This window comes from Dipodomys ordii, unplaced genomic scaffold (assembly GCF_000151885.1).
Source record: "Dipodomys ordii isolate 6190 unplaced genomic scaffold, Dord_2.0 Scaffold99, whole genome shotgun sequence".
Classification (NCBI taxonomy): Eukaryota; Metazoa; Chordata; class Mammalia; order Rodentia; family Heteromyidae; genus Dipodomys; species Dipodomys ordii.
In genome coordinates, this window is record NW_012267315.1 from 7,500,213 (window position 1) to 7,517,542 (window position 17,330).

The 17,330-nt window shown below is 42.5% G+C and overlaps 1 protein-coding gene across 1 annotated transcript in view; it reads right to left on the bottom strand.

Moving 5' to 3' along the window:
* The window catches only part of Dtd1 (D-tyrosyl-tRNA deacylase 1), an 89,624-nt gene that overhangs the window by 37,755 nt on the left and 34,539 nt on the right, over nucleotides 1-17,330 (bottom strand). The window contains exon 4 of the mRNA XM_013027045.1: nucleotides 10,499-10,605. Within this exon, the coding sequence (XP_012882499.1) occupies nucleotides 10,499-10,605 (107 nt within the window). The remainder of the gene's footprint in view (nucleotides 1-10,498; nucleotides 10,606-17,330) is intronic.

Below are 17,330 nucleotides of genomic sequence, written 5' to 3' on the forward strand. Positions count from 1 at the left end.
TGGCACTGTGGCTCAAGTGGTAGAGCACTAGCCTTGAGCTGAAGAGCTGAGGGACAGTGCCCAGGCCCAGAGTTCAGGCCCCACAACTGGACCCAAAAAAAAAACAGTCTCACAGACTTTCCTGTCCAGGCTGGCTTTGAACCATGATCCTCAGCTCTCAGCTTCCTGAGTAGCTAGGATTGTGAGCCACTGGCACCCAGCTTGTATTTTTTCTAAATACTCATTTTATGTGCTGTATTATAACAAAAAAAATTGATACAAAAATGCTGGTTTATGGGCTCATGAGAAAAATGAAAGACAAGAACTATTTCTATAAAAGTACCTTTGTACCCAGGAGTACTATAAAAGCCTAATATTTAAAAGTGTTTCTAAATTAATTGATACCTTCCAGACAATATATGCTTTCCTGAGATTTTTAATAATAATAATGGAAAACATGAAAATTGAAGAAGACAAACAGAAAGAAAGGAAGGAGGATCCATAGAGCATAAGACCATATCTGGTCTGGATTTTGAAGAGTTACAGAAATCATACTTTTTCCCTAGTGTATGACCCAACAATGATTAAGAATAGCCTTTGCCCTCCCTCAGCAGTTAAACATCAATACCATCCCTGAAGGGAACCACCGCCCAGGGATATGATGTGGGTATCGCGTTCCTGAGGAAAAGTGGAAAATGGAAACAAGGCCACAAATTTAGATCTTTCCATTACACAGAAAATAAAGCTTCCAGGCTTCACTTTCATGATTAAAAATAGAAAGAAATTGACTTCACATTTTATGGAAAGTAGTCAAAGGAGTACATTTCATGTGAACAACCTTTATAGAAGTATTATACTTTGGTGTTTTATATTGACAAAAATATAACTAAGATGATGACGGTTGGTAGTAAGTGGCCACTGTGAGGCTCTCCCAGCAGGCAGCATTCCAGATAGGGTAGCAGGATGCCTCCTCATCCTGCACTTCCGCTCTGCCTCCTTCTGACAATCACCTCCCATAATTTCCAACAGCCTTGAGCACCAGGAAATGTATCTTTCCAAAAATAAATCTTTTTTATCTCTGACAAGCTCCTAAGGCTTGGACTTAGAAATTTCCCTGATAATATTAGCTAAAATGGTATACATAAATCAAATTTAATAAAATATTGTTCCTTGGGCTTCATAGAATTTTATAATTAAAGCTTTTTTGCAGAAAGTTTTTTGGAGAAAAATGGGCAATCATGAAGCATTTAGTGTCATGCTGATATGAAGAAGCTCTGCTTCTCTAAAACTTCACAGAGGCTCATTCAGACCCTAGGTGAAAAATCACACCCCTTGATGGCAATGAGATCAAATGCCTGATCTTCTCATAGACACACAAACCACAGAATCCTTCCTCCACATTGGCTCTGGAGGCAAGAATGGATCTTGCTAGTAATGAACCACAGGAGGTTAGACTTCACAGTCTGCCCTGATGCTCAAGCCACAGTATGAAAGAAATGAAAGGTGAATCATTTATACAAAAGCTCCACTGTGGGCAGCAGAACACCATAGTGGTTAAACTCCTCCAAAGCACACCTAGAGTTTCTACTTGCTCACTCACCTGCTGCAAGAGCTCCTCAGTGTTCTGCTAACCACCCTGTGTGGAGGCCACACATCCTGTCCAGTATCAACCATCTCCACAAATTAAATCTCTCATAATTCTAATAACTCTCCATCCCACTGACAACAGAATCCAAAATTGCCCTTCCTGGCCCAGGAGGCCTCAGGTCATCAGGCCCAGCCTTATTTCCTGACCCTCCCTGCATCCTTCCAAGTTCCAGCTACACTGGCCTGGAGTCTGCACTTGCTGGCCCATAATCATCCTCTGATTATCACGTGGCTGGCTCCCTATCAGCTGTGTCTCTGCTCCGTGCTTGATAGGAGGTAGCCTCCACCAGCAGCAGTCTCTACAGTTGACTCTATTTTATTTAATATTACCATAGTGTCACATTAGACTTTTTTTCTATATGTCTCCCCACTAGAGCAGAACTCCAGCCTCAGTGCTGGTCCTATATGCAGGGGCAGCCTAGAACAGGCACTGTGTATGTACACTAGAGGGACATATGAGTAGATAATGGCTAAAAGAGTAGACAAACGCATAAGAAGACAGAAGATATGTGGTTGGATGGATACATGAGTGAATAAGCAAGCAAACTCATAGGTGACTGAGCATGGGTTTTATTCAAGTGTAGTACCAGAAGGGAACCTATGCCACACAGCCATGTAGTGGGAATTCAAAAGCAAGAAGGCTTTACCTCAACAGGACTGAGTTCATCATGAATAAAGCAGTACCAAATTGGACCTTGGAAGAAACAGGGCAGGCATTCATTTCAGGTAGATTACCAGAAATGCAAAAGAGAGGGAAGGTGTGATGGTAAACACTGATAATCCCAGCTTCTCAAGAGAAAACATTAGGAAAATTGTGGCCCAAAGCCAGGTGAGGCAAAAAGTTAGTGAGACACCCATCACAACAAACCAGCTGGGTGTGGTGGCTCTCGTGGTCTGTAGCTCCCGCAGGAGGCATAGGCAGGAGGATTGCGATCCAAGGTCAGCATAGTGAAAAAGGCACATGACTCTGTCTAAAAAGAACTAAACCAAAAAGTGGCTCGAAAAATGGAGTGCTGCCTAACAAACATGAGATCATGAGCCCAAATCCCTTCTTTTGGTAGAAGAGGGGTAGGGAGGGGGCCCACAAAGGAAAAAGAAACCATGATGTTTCTTTTACTTAAGACACAGAAAATAATCTTCAGGAAACTAGTCTGATTTACTGCACAAAAGGTCTTTTACCATGAATTTCACAGGTAATGATATACCACACAATATAAACCCTTAACAATGCCCCAGGTGGGTTTAAGTATAAATTATCAGCCAATTGCTCAGAGAAGCTTTGACAGTCATGCATTTCATTAAATTGCAAAATCCATGCAGGGGCTAAGATATTAACCATCCTGCATTTTTATTCTAGTCCTGTGAATGCACCAACAGGTGAGGCATTCTATGTCTAGTTCCCCAAAATCAAGAGCACTATAAATTACTTTATGACTAAAGATCTAGAGAGGCTACACCACTACTCCCTGCCTGGCACTGGCAATCCATCCTCATGCTGCCCATCACTCTTAAGAAACAAGTGACTCCACCTACACATGTCTCAGTGTCGCCAGGCAGAGTAGCCAGCCATCAGTCACTAATATATTGAGCGGTGTTCCTCTAGTGGCTTTACCCTGACACATCTGTAATTGTGTGGAGAAGGCACTAGGCTCTGGGGACACTTTCATCATGACACATATGGAGGAACGGATGAGGAGACAGGGCATTGAAGAATGAGAACAGCCTCATGTGTGACCTCAATAATCAAGCCCAGCCATCCTGCTTCCTGGCAGCTGCAGCATACCGGTTGCAAAATATTTTTAGACACACTGTGCCAGGGTGGTCCAGAGAAACCAATGCCTGGAGCAGATGAAAATGGCAACAACAGATTTCCTCTGGTCCGGCAGTTCTGAATTGTCAGTGTGCTTACAGAGAACACAGAGACCTGAGTAGAAACCTAAGTCTACTCTATTGTACTCCACATCCACACATGCCAAGAGCTCTGCTGCAGTCTTGGGTATGCCAGGATTCTGAATTTTAGAAAGTGCCCTGGAGATCAGATGCTGAGAGTCCTTGGCCCACCCTCTGAGGAACACTGCTAGAGCTCGCTGACCCCGGTGGGGAAGGAGATGCAGTCCTCAGCTATCCAGCAGCGGCAGTTCTTTCTGTCTTTGGTGAATTGAAAAGCCTTGATATATCTCTCCCTCCCCCCCCCACACACACACACGCAAGCTCAAGACAGTTTGTGAATCCCTAAAAGCCCATCTGATCCTCTGATCCTGATCGAATTTGCACTTTGCTCACCCATCCCAACATTCTCTGAGAGACTTAACTAGATTTAAAAAGACAAACACCTTTTTAGTCATTAGATTGCCCCAAACCATACTATTTTGCATACACCTCTGCATATATAGTTAAGTCTTCTATCTACTGGGCATATCTTTATTGTAGCTACAATTTTAAAAAGCATTCTGTCATTTCCAGTTTATTTTTTTTCTCTCTCCATTACTAATGGGGATGTATGAACCGGTTTTCAACAAAATAATAAGAGATGGCAGAATAATTTTCTACAATTACTTAGGACTATGAAGATCCTGATAAATTACCTAGAAGCTAAGAACTGCTAATTAAAATCTTGAGCCTATATAATGAAGTCATTGCTATGTTCAATGTACAAATCCATACAAAACAATCTTTATCTCCCTCCCTTGGGAATAAAAAGGATGCTGTTAATCTTTGACAGAGTGTCAGTAAAGTAAGGCGTTTGTTTGTTTTAACACAACCACAAATTAAATTAAAGATTAAAATAACTAAAAACATGCCCAAAACAGACACTGGAAAAATTTAAAAAGCTCTTAAATTTTAACTGTACTAATACATTAGTGTCCTGAGCTTTGCTTTTATGTAATTAGAAGTGGTTGTTTTTGTGTGTCAAAGATAGAAAAAGAGCAGATCATGATTTTAAAATTACTGTCCAAATTCCAACAACAGAGAATAAACTTTGGTTACTGTAATTTTTTTAATATGTATTGTGGGTTTATGAAGGCAGATCTATTAGTCCATGGGTCCTTAAGCAGAGAAACACAGTCCTATATCCATAAAAGACAGAGGACTGATGTAGGACACCCATTGAAATAAAAATGAGTTAAAAGGCTAAAATAAAAGCAAGCCTTAGCTGGGTACCAATGGCTTATGCCTGTAATCTTAGCTACTCAGGAGGCTGAGCTCTGAGGATCACAGTTCAAAGCCAGCCGGGGCAGGAAAGTCCACCAGAAAACCAGAAGTAGAACTGCAGCTCAAGTGGTAGAGTGCTTATCTTGAGCTGAAGAGCTCAGGGACAGGTCAGGCCCAGAGTTCAAGCCCTACAACCAACCAAAGCAAACAAACAAAAAACAAAAAAGCAAGCCTGGCAGGAAGAAGTCAGTCTGTTTGGAACAACTGGTAGGCTCCCTTTCCTACCTGTCAGTCACTTCTATATCCTTCCTCTTCCCCTGGCACTGAGTAGCCACAATATAGCCTGACAAGTGCCCACCTTTCCTGGTGAGAGATCTTCTGTGTAGCAGGTTTGGTCCCAGAACTCAGTAAGTATCACCAACACACACCCCAGGACACCATGACAAAGGCTGAGCATCAGTACAATAAAAACTCTACACTAGGAAAGGTTCCCACTTGGGGTTTCAGAGACACTCCAGGATAAACAATACAAGACTAAGTCAACATTTGTTCAATAAGCTGATGTGACAAAATAGAGTAAATGACAGGACCTGGTACTATCTGGCAGCAAGACTTACAAACATACTTCTCAGGCAAGACAACTACTATTGTCTGGTTTGAGCCACATAAACTCAAAACTAGGGACAGCAGAAACTGGGAAACTAGAATCCATGGTTCAAGAATTTTAGAAGAGTGAAAAGAGAAACTAATCTATTTAAATAAACCTTCTAGGAGAAAATGCAAACTGATTAGCACCTCCCTTCTGTTCAGATCACTTCTCATTAACTCTGTCCCTCAAAATGAAGTTACAGCAATGAACAGGCCATTCGGACCATGCAACAGGGCCACCTGTGTCCTAGTCCATCCTTTGTGTCACCTGGATTCCACAGCACATATTACTGAAAGGGCTGTTCCTGTCACCAGAACTATAAATGAAGAAAGATGAATGAGGCCCTATATGCCCTGCTCTGCCGTACACATTTCCCTCAGGTCTGCCTCAATCTCCACACAATGTAGCCACTGGTAAAACAGGCATGCCACAGAACATGCACTAGGCAACTGCCAGGCTATATCCTCCAGAACTGTGCTCTTACATGAACAGCTCTGGTTCAGTGGCTCTGCTAGTGCTACTACTTCCTATTCCATTTGGAAGTAGTCCTTCAGAGCAAGAACCGAATGCTCTTTTAGCCTCTTCTTACTGGTATGACATATTGTAGCCTAAATATGTGAGCCTATGTGACTGATACAGCCATGAGAAACACACACGGCTACAGTGGCCAGATACAGAAAGCACCAGAGATCTAGTTAAGGCAGCCAACCCACTGGTTGCCTTACCAGCCCAGTATTCACCAACAGCAGCTTTTTTGCCCATTAGTAAAGACCTGAAACTCTTGAAAATATGAAGCTCCCTGGGTTTGAAGTACAGTTTGAAAATAACTGAGATTACCTTCTCCTCTCCTCTTCCTTACTCCTAACTTCCCTCTCTACAGCTTCTCACCCCCCTCCCCTCCCTAACCTCCTCTTCTCTTCATCCTAAGAACTAGTTGAAGCCTCCAGTCTCCTTGGAGGCTTACCCAGCTAAGCTCGGCAGAAGCAATGTCACTAGCCATCTTAGAACCCAGGACAGTCACAGACAGCCCAGCCCCATGGCCACAGCACATCAAGGTCCCACTTCTAGCCAAGTGACAACACCCAGGCACACTTGTAAGGCATCACAATGAACAAGACCCAGGAGCATATGCTTTAGGAGTGCTGGCAATGTGATAGTGGCTGGGAGGAGGGCTTTCTTGGAATCGGGAGTAGAGCCTTTCCTCCTCCAAGGAGAAGATGCTGGGAAGATCTGCTGAAAAATAGCAAAAAAAGAGTGTGCCCACCTATTCTTGGACTGAAGAGGAGGCAAGAGCAGGTACAACATTGGGAAAGAAAAGAAGGAACCTCACAGGACAGACAGGAGTGTGGCAGAGGTACAGTCACTCAGATATTGCTAAGTGTTATCTACACGCTTGTGGAAGGGTGTGAAGGAAGAGCCGGGTCTGGATGATCTGTGACCATGTTCATTCCCTGTCATTGACCTTTCAGGTTTATGTTGCCCTAAATCCATCCTTGGAGCAGCAACTGAGGGTCAGTATGTTTTTCTCTCCTTACCATGTTGAACATGCCTAATATACCATAAAGTGTGCATGCACGCACACATATATACACATACATATTGTTTATCAAAGATAGATTTAAAAGGCTATATTCTATGGCTATAATCAAGAAATCTAATAACAACAGATGCTGGAGGGGATGTAACCAAAAGGGAACCCTACTGCATTGTTGGTAGGATTGTAAACTTGTTCAACCACTCTGGAAAGGAGTATGGAGGTTTCTCAAAAGACTCCACATAGAGCTCCCCTATGACCCAGCAATCCCACTTTTGGGCATTTACCCAAACGATCACAAACAAGGGTACACTAAAGCTACCAGCACAACTATGTTTATCGCAGCATTATTTACCATAGCTAAGCTATGGAACCAACCCAGATGCCCCTCAGTAGATGAGTGGATCAAGAAAATGTGGTATATATACACAATGGAATTCTATGTCTCCATCAGAAAGAATGACATCACCCCATTTGCTAGGAAATGGAAAGACTTGGAAAAAATTATATGAAGTGAAGTAAGCCAGGCCCAAAGAAACATAGGTCCCATGGTTTCCCTTATTTGCAATAACTAGTATATGTCTAAGACAAGCAGAAAAGATCAAAAGCTATGTACATATGACCATACAAGATAATGTTAAGTAAAATGAATCCCAAGACAGGGACATACATGGGTTTTTTTCTTTCTTACTATTGTTTTTAATGTACTTATAATGTACTATGTGCTTTTTTTTCTTTTGTATGTTCTTCCCCCATTTTCTTTTGTATATTCTTCCCCTGTTTTCAATGTATTTGATTCCGGTGCCCTCCATCTTGTATATATACTTTTCTAATTTGGGGAGGGGAATGGAAAAAACAAAATGCTTAAATAGGGATACAGGTTGACCTATTGTAACCATGTACAAGACACTAAGTTGAAAACAAACTTTGCAATTTGTGGGGGGTAGGGAGGGAGGAGTTGGGGAAGTGGGAAGGGAAAAGATGGTAGGGGAAAAACAAAGGAGGAGGTAACAATGCTCGATAGGAAATGTACTCATTACCTTACTCATGTAACTGTAACCCCTCTGTACACTATTTTTACAATTAAAAATGTATTTTAAAAGCCTATATTCTAAAACTAGCCAAAAAAACTATTTTTATGTAATACAGAAACTTGCCAAAAGAATCCTATTTCTGTAACATAATAATAACTGTTTGGAATATAACAGGGAAATAAAACACTTAGAATTAAAAGCTAGCTTGACAAAAACACATTTATTTATCAGCAAAATAAATTTGGCTGTCCTCTCTTATCCTCACAAAAGCAAGCCAAGCAGCTGTCAGCTTTCAAAAGGAGCCCCTCTCATGAAAGGGAAAGGTGGAAGGAGGCCATAGGTAGAGTCTGAACTAGTCACCAAGACCCTTTCTGTACCTGTTCACTGCCACCTACTGGAGTGCCAGAAGATACAGATGGGCATGAATTTCTAGGATAAGGAAAATTAATGAAAAATCCATGCAGTTAACAGAAAATTCCTTTAAGATTCAAAAATAACTAGATGTCTTTTGTAACCCTAACAAGTCAAAATTTCCTGTTAAGAAATGTTATTTGGGAGAAAAAATGTCATTTGGGGTTTAATTCTGGAAATTCTGGTTGTTTTCTTGTATGTTTCAGGTGTACAACATGATTTTGGGGGGGTCTGGAACTGGTACTGTGTTTTAAATTCATCCTTGATCACCTTACTTGCTTAGAGCCAACACTCTACCACTTGAACCATGCTTCCAGCCTGGCTTTTTGCTGGATATTTAGAGCTAGAATCTCTCAAATTTTTGCCAAGGCTGGCTTCAAACCTCAATCTTCCAGGTCTCAGCCTCCTAAAGCTAAGATTATAGGCATGAACCAGCAGTGCCCAGTCTCAACATGACATTTTAATATACACAGAGTGAAGTAAATACAATCAAGTCACATATTCATCATCTATACCAAAAGACGATTCTTAGCATGTCCAGGATACATGATGATGTTCACTAATACCCACATTATGCATTACATCTCTAAATTTACTCATCTTAGGTAACATCTTTATACCCTTTAACCTAAACAAGAAGGTGATCATTGAAAGATGGCTGAGGATTCCAAAGGCATAAGGTATTTCCAGAAAAATATTTAGGATGAATAAAGGCTTGCTAAATGCATGACTCAACTGATACAGCACCTGCCTAGCAACCACAAGACCCTGAGTTCAAACCCTAATAACACACACACACACACACATATATGAAATTAAGATTTATAATGCAGTTAATGATATTGTATCCATGTTAATTTCAATGTCTTAATCAATGTGCTACAGTTTATAAGACACTAAAGTTTTTTAAAAGACTACATTTCATGTGAATTTTTCACATTTTTTTGTTGGTCCTGGGGCTTGAATTTAGGCCCTAGGCACTGTCCCTGAACTTCTTTTGTTCAAGGCTAGCACTTGACCACTTGAGCCACAGTGCATCAATAAGAAAGGCTCTGATTCAGTTTAAAACAAACAAGCATGGCTTAGCTATATGGTTCAAAGCCAGCCCAGGTAGAAAGTCCTTGAGATTTTTATCTCCAGTTAATCACCTGAAAACTAGAAGTGGGGCTGTAGCTCTAAGTGGTAGAGCGCTAGCTCTGAGTAAAAAAAAAAAACAAAAACAAAAACAAAAAAACTTTGGGAACAGAGCCCAGGCCCTGAGTTCAAGTCCCCATGACCAACAAGGGAAACAAAAACAAAAACAAAAGTTTAGTACCAGTTACACAGCCAACTTTCTCATGTGTCACCCATGTGGCTACATCTTACAAGACAGGAAGCAAGGAGACAGGAACAGGAGCATCCCTTTAGTTACTACTTCTCTGCCTTCCAGGCTCATGTGTCTCTATCAAGTGTGTGCATTAACTAAAGCTTTTAAAAGAATATTAAATAAGACTACATATTTTTCAAGGACTATCACACACCTCCTTTCTCTGCTTGCCTTTTTTTTTCTGAAAGCTTACAGAGTTGGCAGTAACTCCAAGTCACAATGAGGATTTACAAAGAACCTTGGGTGGCTCATCAACCCACACTTGGGACAAAACATTTCAGGTAAATAGGGCTGGGAAGGTGGCTCAGTGGTAGAGCACTTGCCTTGCAGGCAGGAGGCCCTGGGTTTGATTCCTCAGCACCACATAAGCAAAAAGAAAAAGAAAAAAAAAAAACATTTCAGGTAAATAAATGGTTCTGAATGGGTGAATCAGCCAGAGCTGCTGCTCTGCTGCCACCTAGTGGCAGGTAGATGCTATAGCACTTGGCCCAGGAATGGGAACCCAGTCAAAGGACATTTTCTCCTCATGATTCCAGCTGACTATACTAAGGAGTTATAGCACAAACATTCATTCTTGGGGAAGAAAGATATTAAAATAAATGTGAGGTTACAATGACTAATGTATGTCCTCCATATCAGACTGAGAACTACTCAGTCCTTACCTGAAGCCAAGACATGTTGCTGGTACCCAGGAGACTGGCCCAGGCCCCTGACTTGAGGCTTACCTGCTTTGGGTCAGAAGTAGCAGCACCAGGAGCTGGGGATTCCAGTTCTATAGTCACAGGCCCATCATTCTGAATGTGCACTTGCATATAGGCACCAAACTTGCCATCTGAAAGAACAATTCAAAAAGCTACAAGAGCTGGCAACACAGAGTTATCCTTTCTAAAAAGCACATGCACATCAATAGAATCAGAAACCTGGGGAAGACAAGGCAGTTGACCTTAGGGGAGTGAGGAGAATGCTACAGCCTGCCCAAGACACCTGGGAAGAAAGAAAGGCCTGTAAACACCAGAGGTGGGAAAGAACATAGATCAGATGTCAGGTGCATGGTGGATAGTAAGCTGGCATACCCACTACGGGAAACCAGGTTAGCACCATAGCCAGTAAAGCCCTCTGCCTCCATCCATGAAGAGGCTCTGTGCTCAGGCCTAAGAAGTGGGCTGAGCCAGGCGCTGGTGGTTCATGCTGTAATCCTAGCTACTCAGAAGGCAGAGATCTGAGGATCACGGTTCAAAGCCAGCCCCGGCAGGAAAGTCCATAAAACTCTTACCTCCAATTAACCACCAGAAAACCAGAAGCACTATGGCTCCAGTGGTAGAATGCTTGCCTTGAGCTGAAGAGCTAAAGGACAGCGCCCAGAGCCAGAGTTCAAGACCAACAGCCAACAAAAAAAAGGAAGAAAGAGGAGGAGGAAGAAGGAGGAAGGAAGAAGAAGAAGGAAGAAGGAAGGAGGAAGAAGAAGTTGGGCTGATCTCATGCCTTAGGGCCCCTCAGATACCAGAGCTCCTGAACCTGACTTCCATTAGCCTCTGCTCCTACCACAACCCCACAATTTCCACCTGATTCACTCCAACTAGTTTACTCTCTCCCATGATCCCCAATCTCAAATGGATTTGGCAAAACAGACACATCGACCATTGGTTTTCTTCCATCCACAGATAGTAAGTAACACTGCATTATACTAGAAGCAGCCAAGCTGTTCACCAATTTTATGGGCAAGATTAATCTAGCTCCCACTGGGGAGCTGAACATACCCAAATAATAATGGTGACTCTCCATGACCTCCTATCAGATTAAAGTGGCCGCTCAAATCAACAGAGCTTTTGTTTTACCCATGTCACACTCACTAAAAAGACATCAGCTGGGAAGGAAATCATGTGTTTAATTGCATGCTAAAATTATGGCTACAATTAGTAGCGAATTTCAGCCACAGCAGTCCTCGGGAGGCTGAAGGCAGACTCAGGAGGAAAGGAATTATTTCCGACCTTGAATTTCTGTTGCCAGGATATACAGCACACGCTTCACGGTGTTTATCATTCCAAGTAACGAGAAATTTATTTTCTTTTCCTGTTTTTCTTCAGCTAAGAACAGAGCTATTATCTGAATTTCCATTTGTACACACAATAAATCCGAAGACGTGTTTTAAGAGGTCTTAAAATGGTCACATTTTTTCCAGTCCAGATCAAAGGCTGAAGTTCCCCAAGAAGAATTATACTGACCATGGAAAATAAATACTTTTTGAAATAAAAGACAAAACATATCTACAAACTACATCTGCGCTCATATGGTGATAAAATCAAATTGTTCTTAAATGTAAGTCTCAGAGCTACAGGATAAGCTCGTGTCAAACATGTTTATACCACATGTTTCAGGCACAAAAACTCACAGCTGGGGTCCAACAGCCATGAACCAGTCTCCAGCAGCAGCTGTCCAAGGCTCCCTGCCAGCTGGATGCCAAGCTCCCACTCCGGATGCAGAATTCACCCTTTACCTGAAAAAGGCTGTTGTCTACACTTCTCTGGACAAGGCTGAATTGACTTTCATCACATTCCAAGAAGGCCCATAGCAAAGTTTGTCTCAGGACAAGAGTAGGACAGTTGTCCTGGGATAGTTACATCCAGGTGACTCTGCTTGTGGGTGTGTGCAGATTATGTAGAAGTCTTAGTCATTAAGAATATTCATAGTGGCGCTGTAGCTCAAGTGGTAGAGTGCTCGCCTTGAGCTGAAGAGCTGAAGGACAGCGCCCAGGCCCAGAGTTCAAGCCCCATGACGACAAAAAAAAAAAAAAAAGAATATTCATGCCTACTACTGGTTATGAGAGTACCTGGGCAAATGGGAGAATGACACAGAAAACCATGCCAGAAAACGCAAGCTATTGAAGCAAAGTAGGGAGAATTAAAGGCATGTACCACTGCATGGTTAGAAGCAAGTCCATGTTCTCTGCTCTCCAGAGCCCTGCTAGGGCTCAAAAGAAGCCCATCGAAGCACATCCCCTAACGTGGCTCTCCTCCACTAAGGGGGCATTCTCACATCCAGGCTGCATTTCTGTTCTACTCATTTGTACAGAGTCTGAACAAGGAAGGGGAGGGGTCACTACTAGAAATCCCAACATGGGCTATACAGGCTGGGAAAATAAAAAAAAAAATCAAGCAAAAGAGAATGGATATAAAAATCAATACGACGGCCAGGTGAGGGCAACTGGCCAGCTGCAGGAATCTCCTCTGTACCCATAGGACTTGGACTTCATCGTGCCCATGAGCTTGTACATGGAGTCTACAGAGGAGCCCTGGAAGCCTGGCATCAGAGGCAGCTCCATCCTTACGTACAGAGCTGCTTCCATACAGACAGCAGTGCTCTTCAGTGTACCTCCCTCCTCCGAGGACATGACCAATGCCAGTGCACCACTCTGAATAAAGACTCCAACACAGTAGCAAATGTCTGGCTCCAAAGGACCTGGAAGGCAGAGGCAAGGACTCCTGAGCCTTCAGAAGACACCAGAGGCTCCAGCAAAGATGCTTCTTGTCTGTCAACAAATGGGGACATTAGAGGCACTGTAGGCACTAACAGCTTTTTCTCAAAGTGCAAGAGCCAGGCTTAGGTGAGCATAAGAACCATGGTCCAATTCCACTCTGCATTCAGGGCTGGGAAGGGATCTGGAAGAGCAAACTGTAATCTTGAGGATTCTCCCACACTCTAGGCTCCTATTCTCCAGAATTCTGCTGGGCTCCACAGGAGGTTCAACCATTCATAGGAACACCACCTCTAGGAAACAGTCATCTACAGCCCTTCAAGAAGCACTAGAAGGGCTGGAAAGGTGGCTCAGTGGTAGAGCGCTTGCCTTGCATGCATGAGGTCCTGGGTTTGATTCCTCAGCACCACATAAGCAAAAAGAAAAAAGCCAGAAGTGGCGCTGAGCTCAAATGGTAGAGCACTAGCCTTGAGCTGAAGAGCTGAGGGACAGTGCCCAGGCCCAGAGTTCAGGCCCCACAACCCGACCAAAAGAAAAAAAAAGAAGCAGCACTAGAAGAGGCAACCAAGACCAAAAGTGCCTAATCACAGGAAAGCAAGGGTACTTGTCATTAAGGGGGCCATCCTAGTCCCAAGCCCAATGGCTAAAAATAGGAGGCTTTGTGAAAAACAAACAGTTGGATTATAAACCCCTAAGTCCAAACTTTACCTCAGGTGGGAGACTAAGTTACTCACCAAGCGTGGCTTCTTGAGTTCTGGATTTGAAGCAATTATGGAAGTCAGAAGCTAGAAGTGGAACTGTGGCTAAAAGGTAGAGTGTCAATCAGCCTTGAATGGAAAAAGCTAAGGGACAGCTAGCTCCCAGGCCCTGAGTTCAAGCCCCAATACCAGAACAAAAAAAAAAAAGTGAGCCTTAAAGCTCTCCCAACTTATGGGTTGGAGGTGACTCAGGGTAGTACACACCTGTCTAGCAAGTAAGACCCTGAGTTCAAAGCCAGTTAAAAAAAATAAAAAGTGGAATAGCTTTCCATCTACGAGGATGGCACACACAGGCTATTGTAGTGAGCACAGCCTGGAAGCAGGAGACCCAGGAAAAGGATGTCACAACCATTCAGATGAGACAACAATGGCTGTGCTGCCGTGCCTGTGCAGTAGTGGCATCCTGTCCCTACGTTCTGTGGGCATAGCAAGGTAGAGGCTGGCAGGATTTGACAATGGACCAGGGGACAAGGAACCATACAAAACTCTGATGTTTTGTATCACTTATTAGAAAATAAACCAAGACTAAAATATAAAATAAAGTAAGGAGCAAGGGGAATAAATAAACTACAGAACTAAACTTACTTTAAAAAATAAAAACTCTATGAAAATAATGGAGATTGGAGGCATAGTTCAGGTGGTAAAGCACCAGCCAATAAGTAAAAACATCCGATACTGAGTTCAAGTCCCAGCCTTGGGAAAAAAGAAAAAAAAAAGAAAACAAATGAGTAAGGAAAATATAACTACACTGCAATTTAAAAAAAAAAAAGGCTATGACTCTAGAGCTGGGTATGGTGATGTGTACCTGAAGTAGAAGGATTGAATAGGAATTTTTGACCAGATTGAATAACATAATTAACCTCTTTGAGAGAGAGAGAGAGAGAGAGAGAAAGAACTAGAGACAGAAAAGCTAACACTTCATAAACCTAAATGATAACAAAAAGTCTATTAAATAATCTCCAATATACTTGAAAGTCCAAATGAGGAGACAATGAGAAATGTTAATTGTTCAAAAGGATTTGAAGGGTGCTCAGAAACTAAGGAAGTCCAACCCACATAGCCTGAATAACAAGTTGTGTTAAATAATTCCTGTCACTTATATTGGTCCAGACCATAGGGAAAGATTAAAGGCTTTCCAACTTATTCTGCAAGGCCAGTGTTATCCTAATATTGAAGCTGAACATGAATAGTAAAAAATAAAAATCACAGGCCAATTTCTCATTTGAAAACAGATGCAAAGTTTCTACATGATAATCAATTAGGAACATCAGGAAAAGATAGTAATAAAAAATGAATGTGGAGCCGGGCGGCACCAGTGGCTCACGCCTGTAATCCTAGCTACTCAGGAGGCTGAGATCTGAGGATCTCAGTTCAAAGCCAGCCTGGGCAGGAAAGTCCAAACCACCAGAAAACCGGAAATGGTGCTATGGCTCAAATGGTAGAGCGCTCACCTTGAGCTGAAGAGCTGAGGGATAGGGATAGTACCCAGGCCCATAGTTCAAGCCCCACGACTAACAACAACAAAAATGAGCATGAATATAGTTTGCTACGGGGAAGAGGGAAGCTCAGCTATAGCTAAGATGATGTTAATATAATTCCCAGGAGAGATGTGCACAAATAAGAAAGGAAAAATTGGGGCTGGGAAGGTGGCTCAGTGGTAGAGCGCTTGCCTTGCATGCATGAGGCCCTGGGTTTGATTCCTCAGCACCACATAAGCAAATAGAAAAAAGCCGGAAGTGGCGCTGTGGCTCAAGTGGTAGAGTGCTAGCCTTGAGCTGAAGAGCTGAGGTACAGGGCCCAGGTCCAGAGTTCAGGCCCCACGAGCGGCCCCCCCCCCAAAAAAAAAAAGAGTCTCACGGTCTCTCCTGCCTGGGCTGGCTTTGAACCGCGATCCTCAGATCTCAGCCTCCTGAGTAGCTAGGATTACAGGCATGAGCCACCAGCTCCCGGTCTTAGATATTAATTTATAAATATGTACATGATCTGTATGAGAAAAACTAGAAAACTGATTTTAAAAATCAAAGAACTAAATAAGTAGTAACAATTCACATTTTTGGAGAGGAAGATTCAATATAGTCAAGTTGTCAGGTCTTCTCAACTTGATCTATACATTCACCTCCATCCCAAACAAAATCCCAGCATGTAACTTTGTGGACGTACAAACTTACTGGAAAGTTTATATGGAAAAGCTAGAGGACTGATACTACATGATGTCAAGACTTACTATAAGGTGACAGTAATCAAGACAGTATGGTCTTAGAAAAAGAACAGATATCGATTAGTGGAGGAGAAAAGAAAGCCCAGAAATAGACTGAAATAAAATATACCAGCTCATTGATACAAGAGCAAAGACAAGAAAAAGGAGAAAGGAGCCTCCTCAGCAAATGATGCTAGAATAATTGGACATCCACATGCATAAAAACTGAATCTAGACACAGACCAAAGTTAGCAAGAGGAATAATTAGATAAAGGCTAAACATTACTATTTCTCCTCACAAAATCAGTCAAAATAGTTCATTAACTTACATATGGAAACTATGAAATTCTTAGACAACAATGAGAAAGTCTACATAATGATAGATATATGATGACTTTTTAGACATAAACCAAAGCCAAATTCATGTAAGAAAAAAACTGATAAGCTGTCAAGGCAATTAAAACTCAAGCCACACAAAGGGAGAAAAGATTTGCTAATGATAAAGATATCTTATAAATGATAAAAAGACTGATATTAAAATACACACAAATAACTTTTTTTTACTTTTTGTTTTTGTTTGGTCATGGGGCTTGAGAGACCTGGGCACTCTCCCTGAGCTCCTTTTGCTCAAGACTAGCACTCTACCACTATGAGCCACAATGCCACTTCTGGGTTTTTAGTGGTTAATTGGAGATAAGAGTCCCTGGATTTGGGGCTGGGAAGGTGGCTCAGTGGTAGAGCGCTTGCCTTGCATGCCTGAGGCCCTGGGTTCGATTCCTCAGCACCCCAGAAGCAAAAAGAAAAAAAGCCGGAAGTGGCACTGTGGCTCAAGTGGTAGAGCGCTAGCCTTGAGCTGAAGAGCTGAGGGACAGCGCCCAGCCCCAGAGTTCAGGCTCCACGACCGGACCCCCCCCCACAAAAAAAAAAGAGTCCCTGGATTTTCCTGCCCAGGTTGGCTTTGAACCATGATCCTTAGATCTCAGCCTCTTAAGTAGCTAAGATTACAGGCCTGAGCCAGCAGCACCCTGCACAAAGAATTCTTAATACACAATAAGATATGCTGGAACAATGAGAAGTACAAGTTGTTATGTCAAAAACGAACTTTACAACTTTGGTGGGGGGGTGGAGGG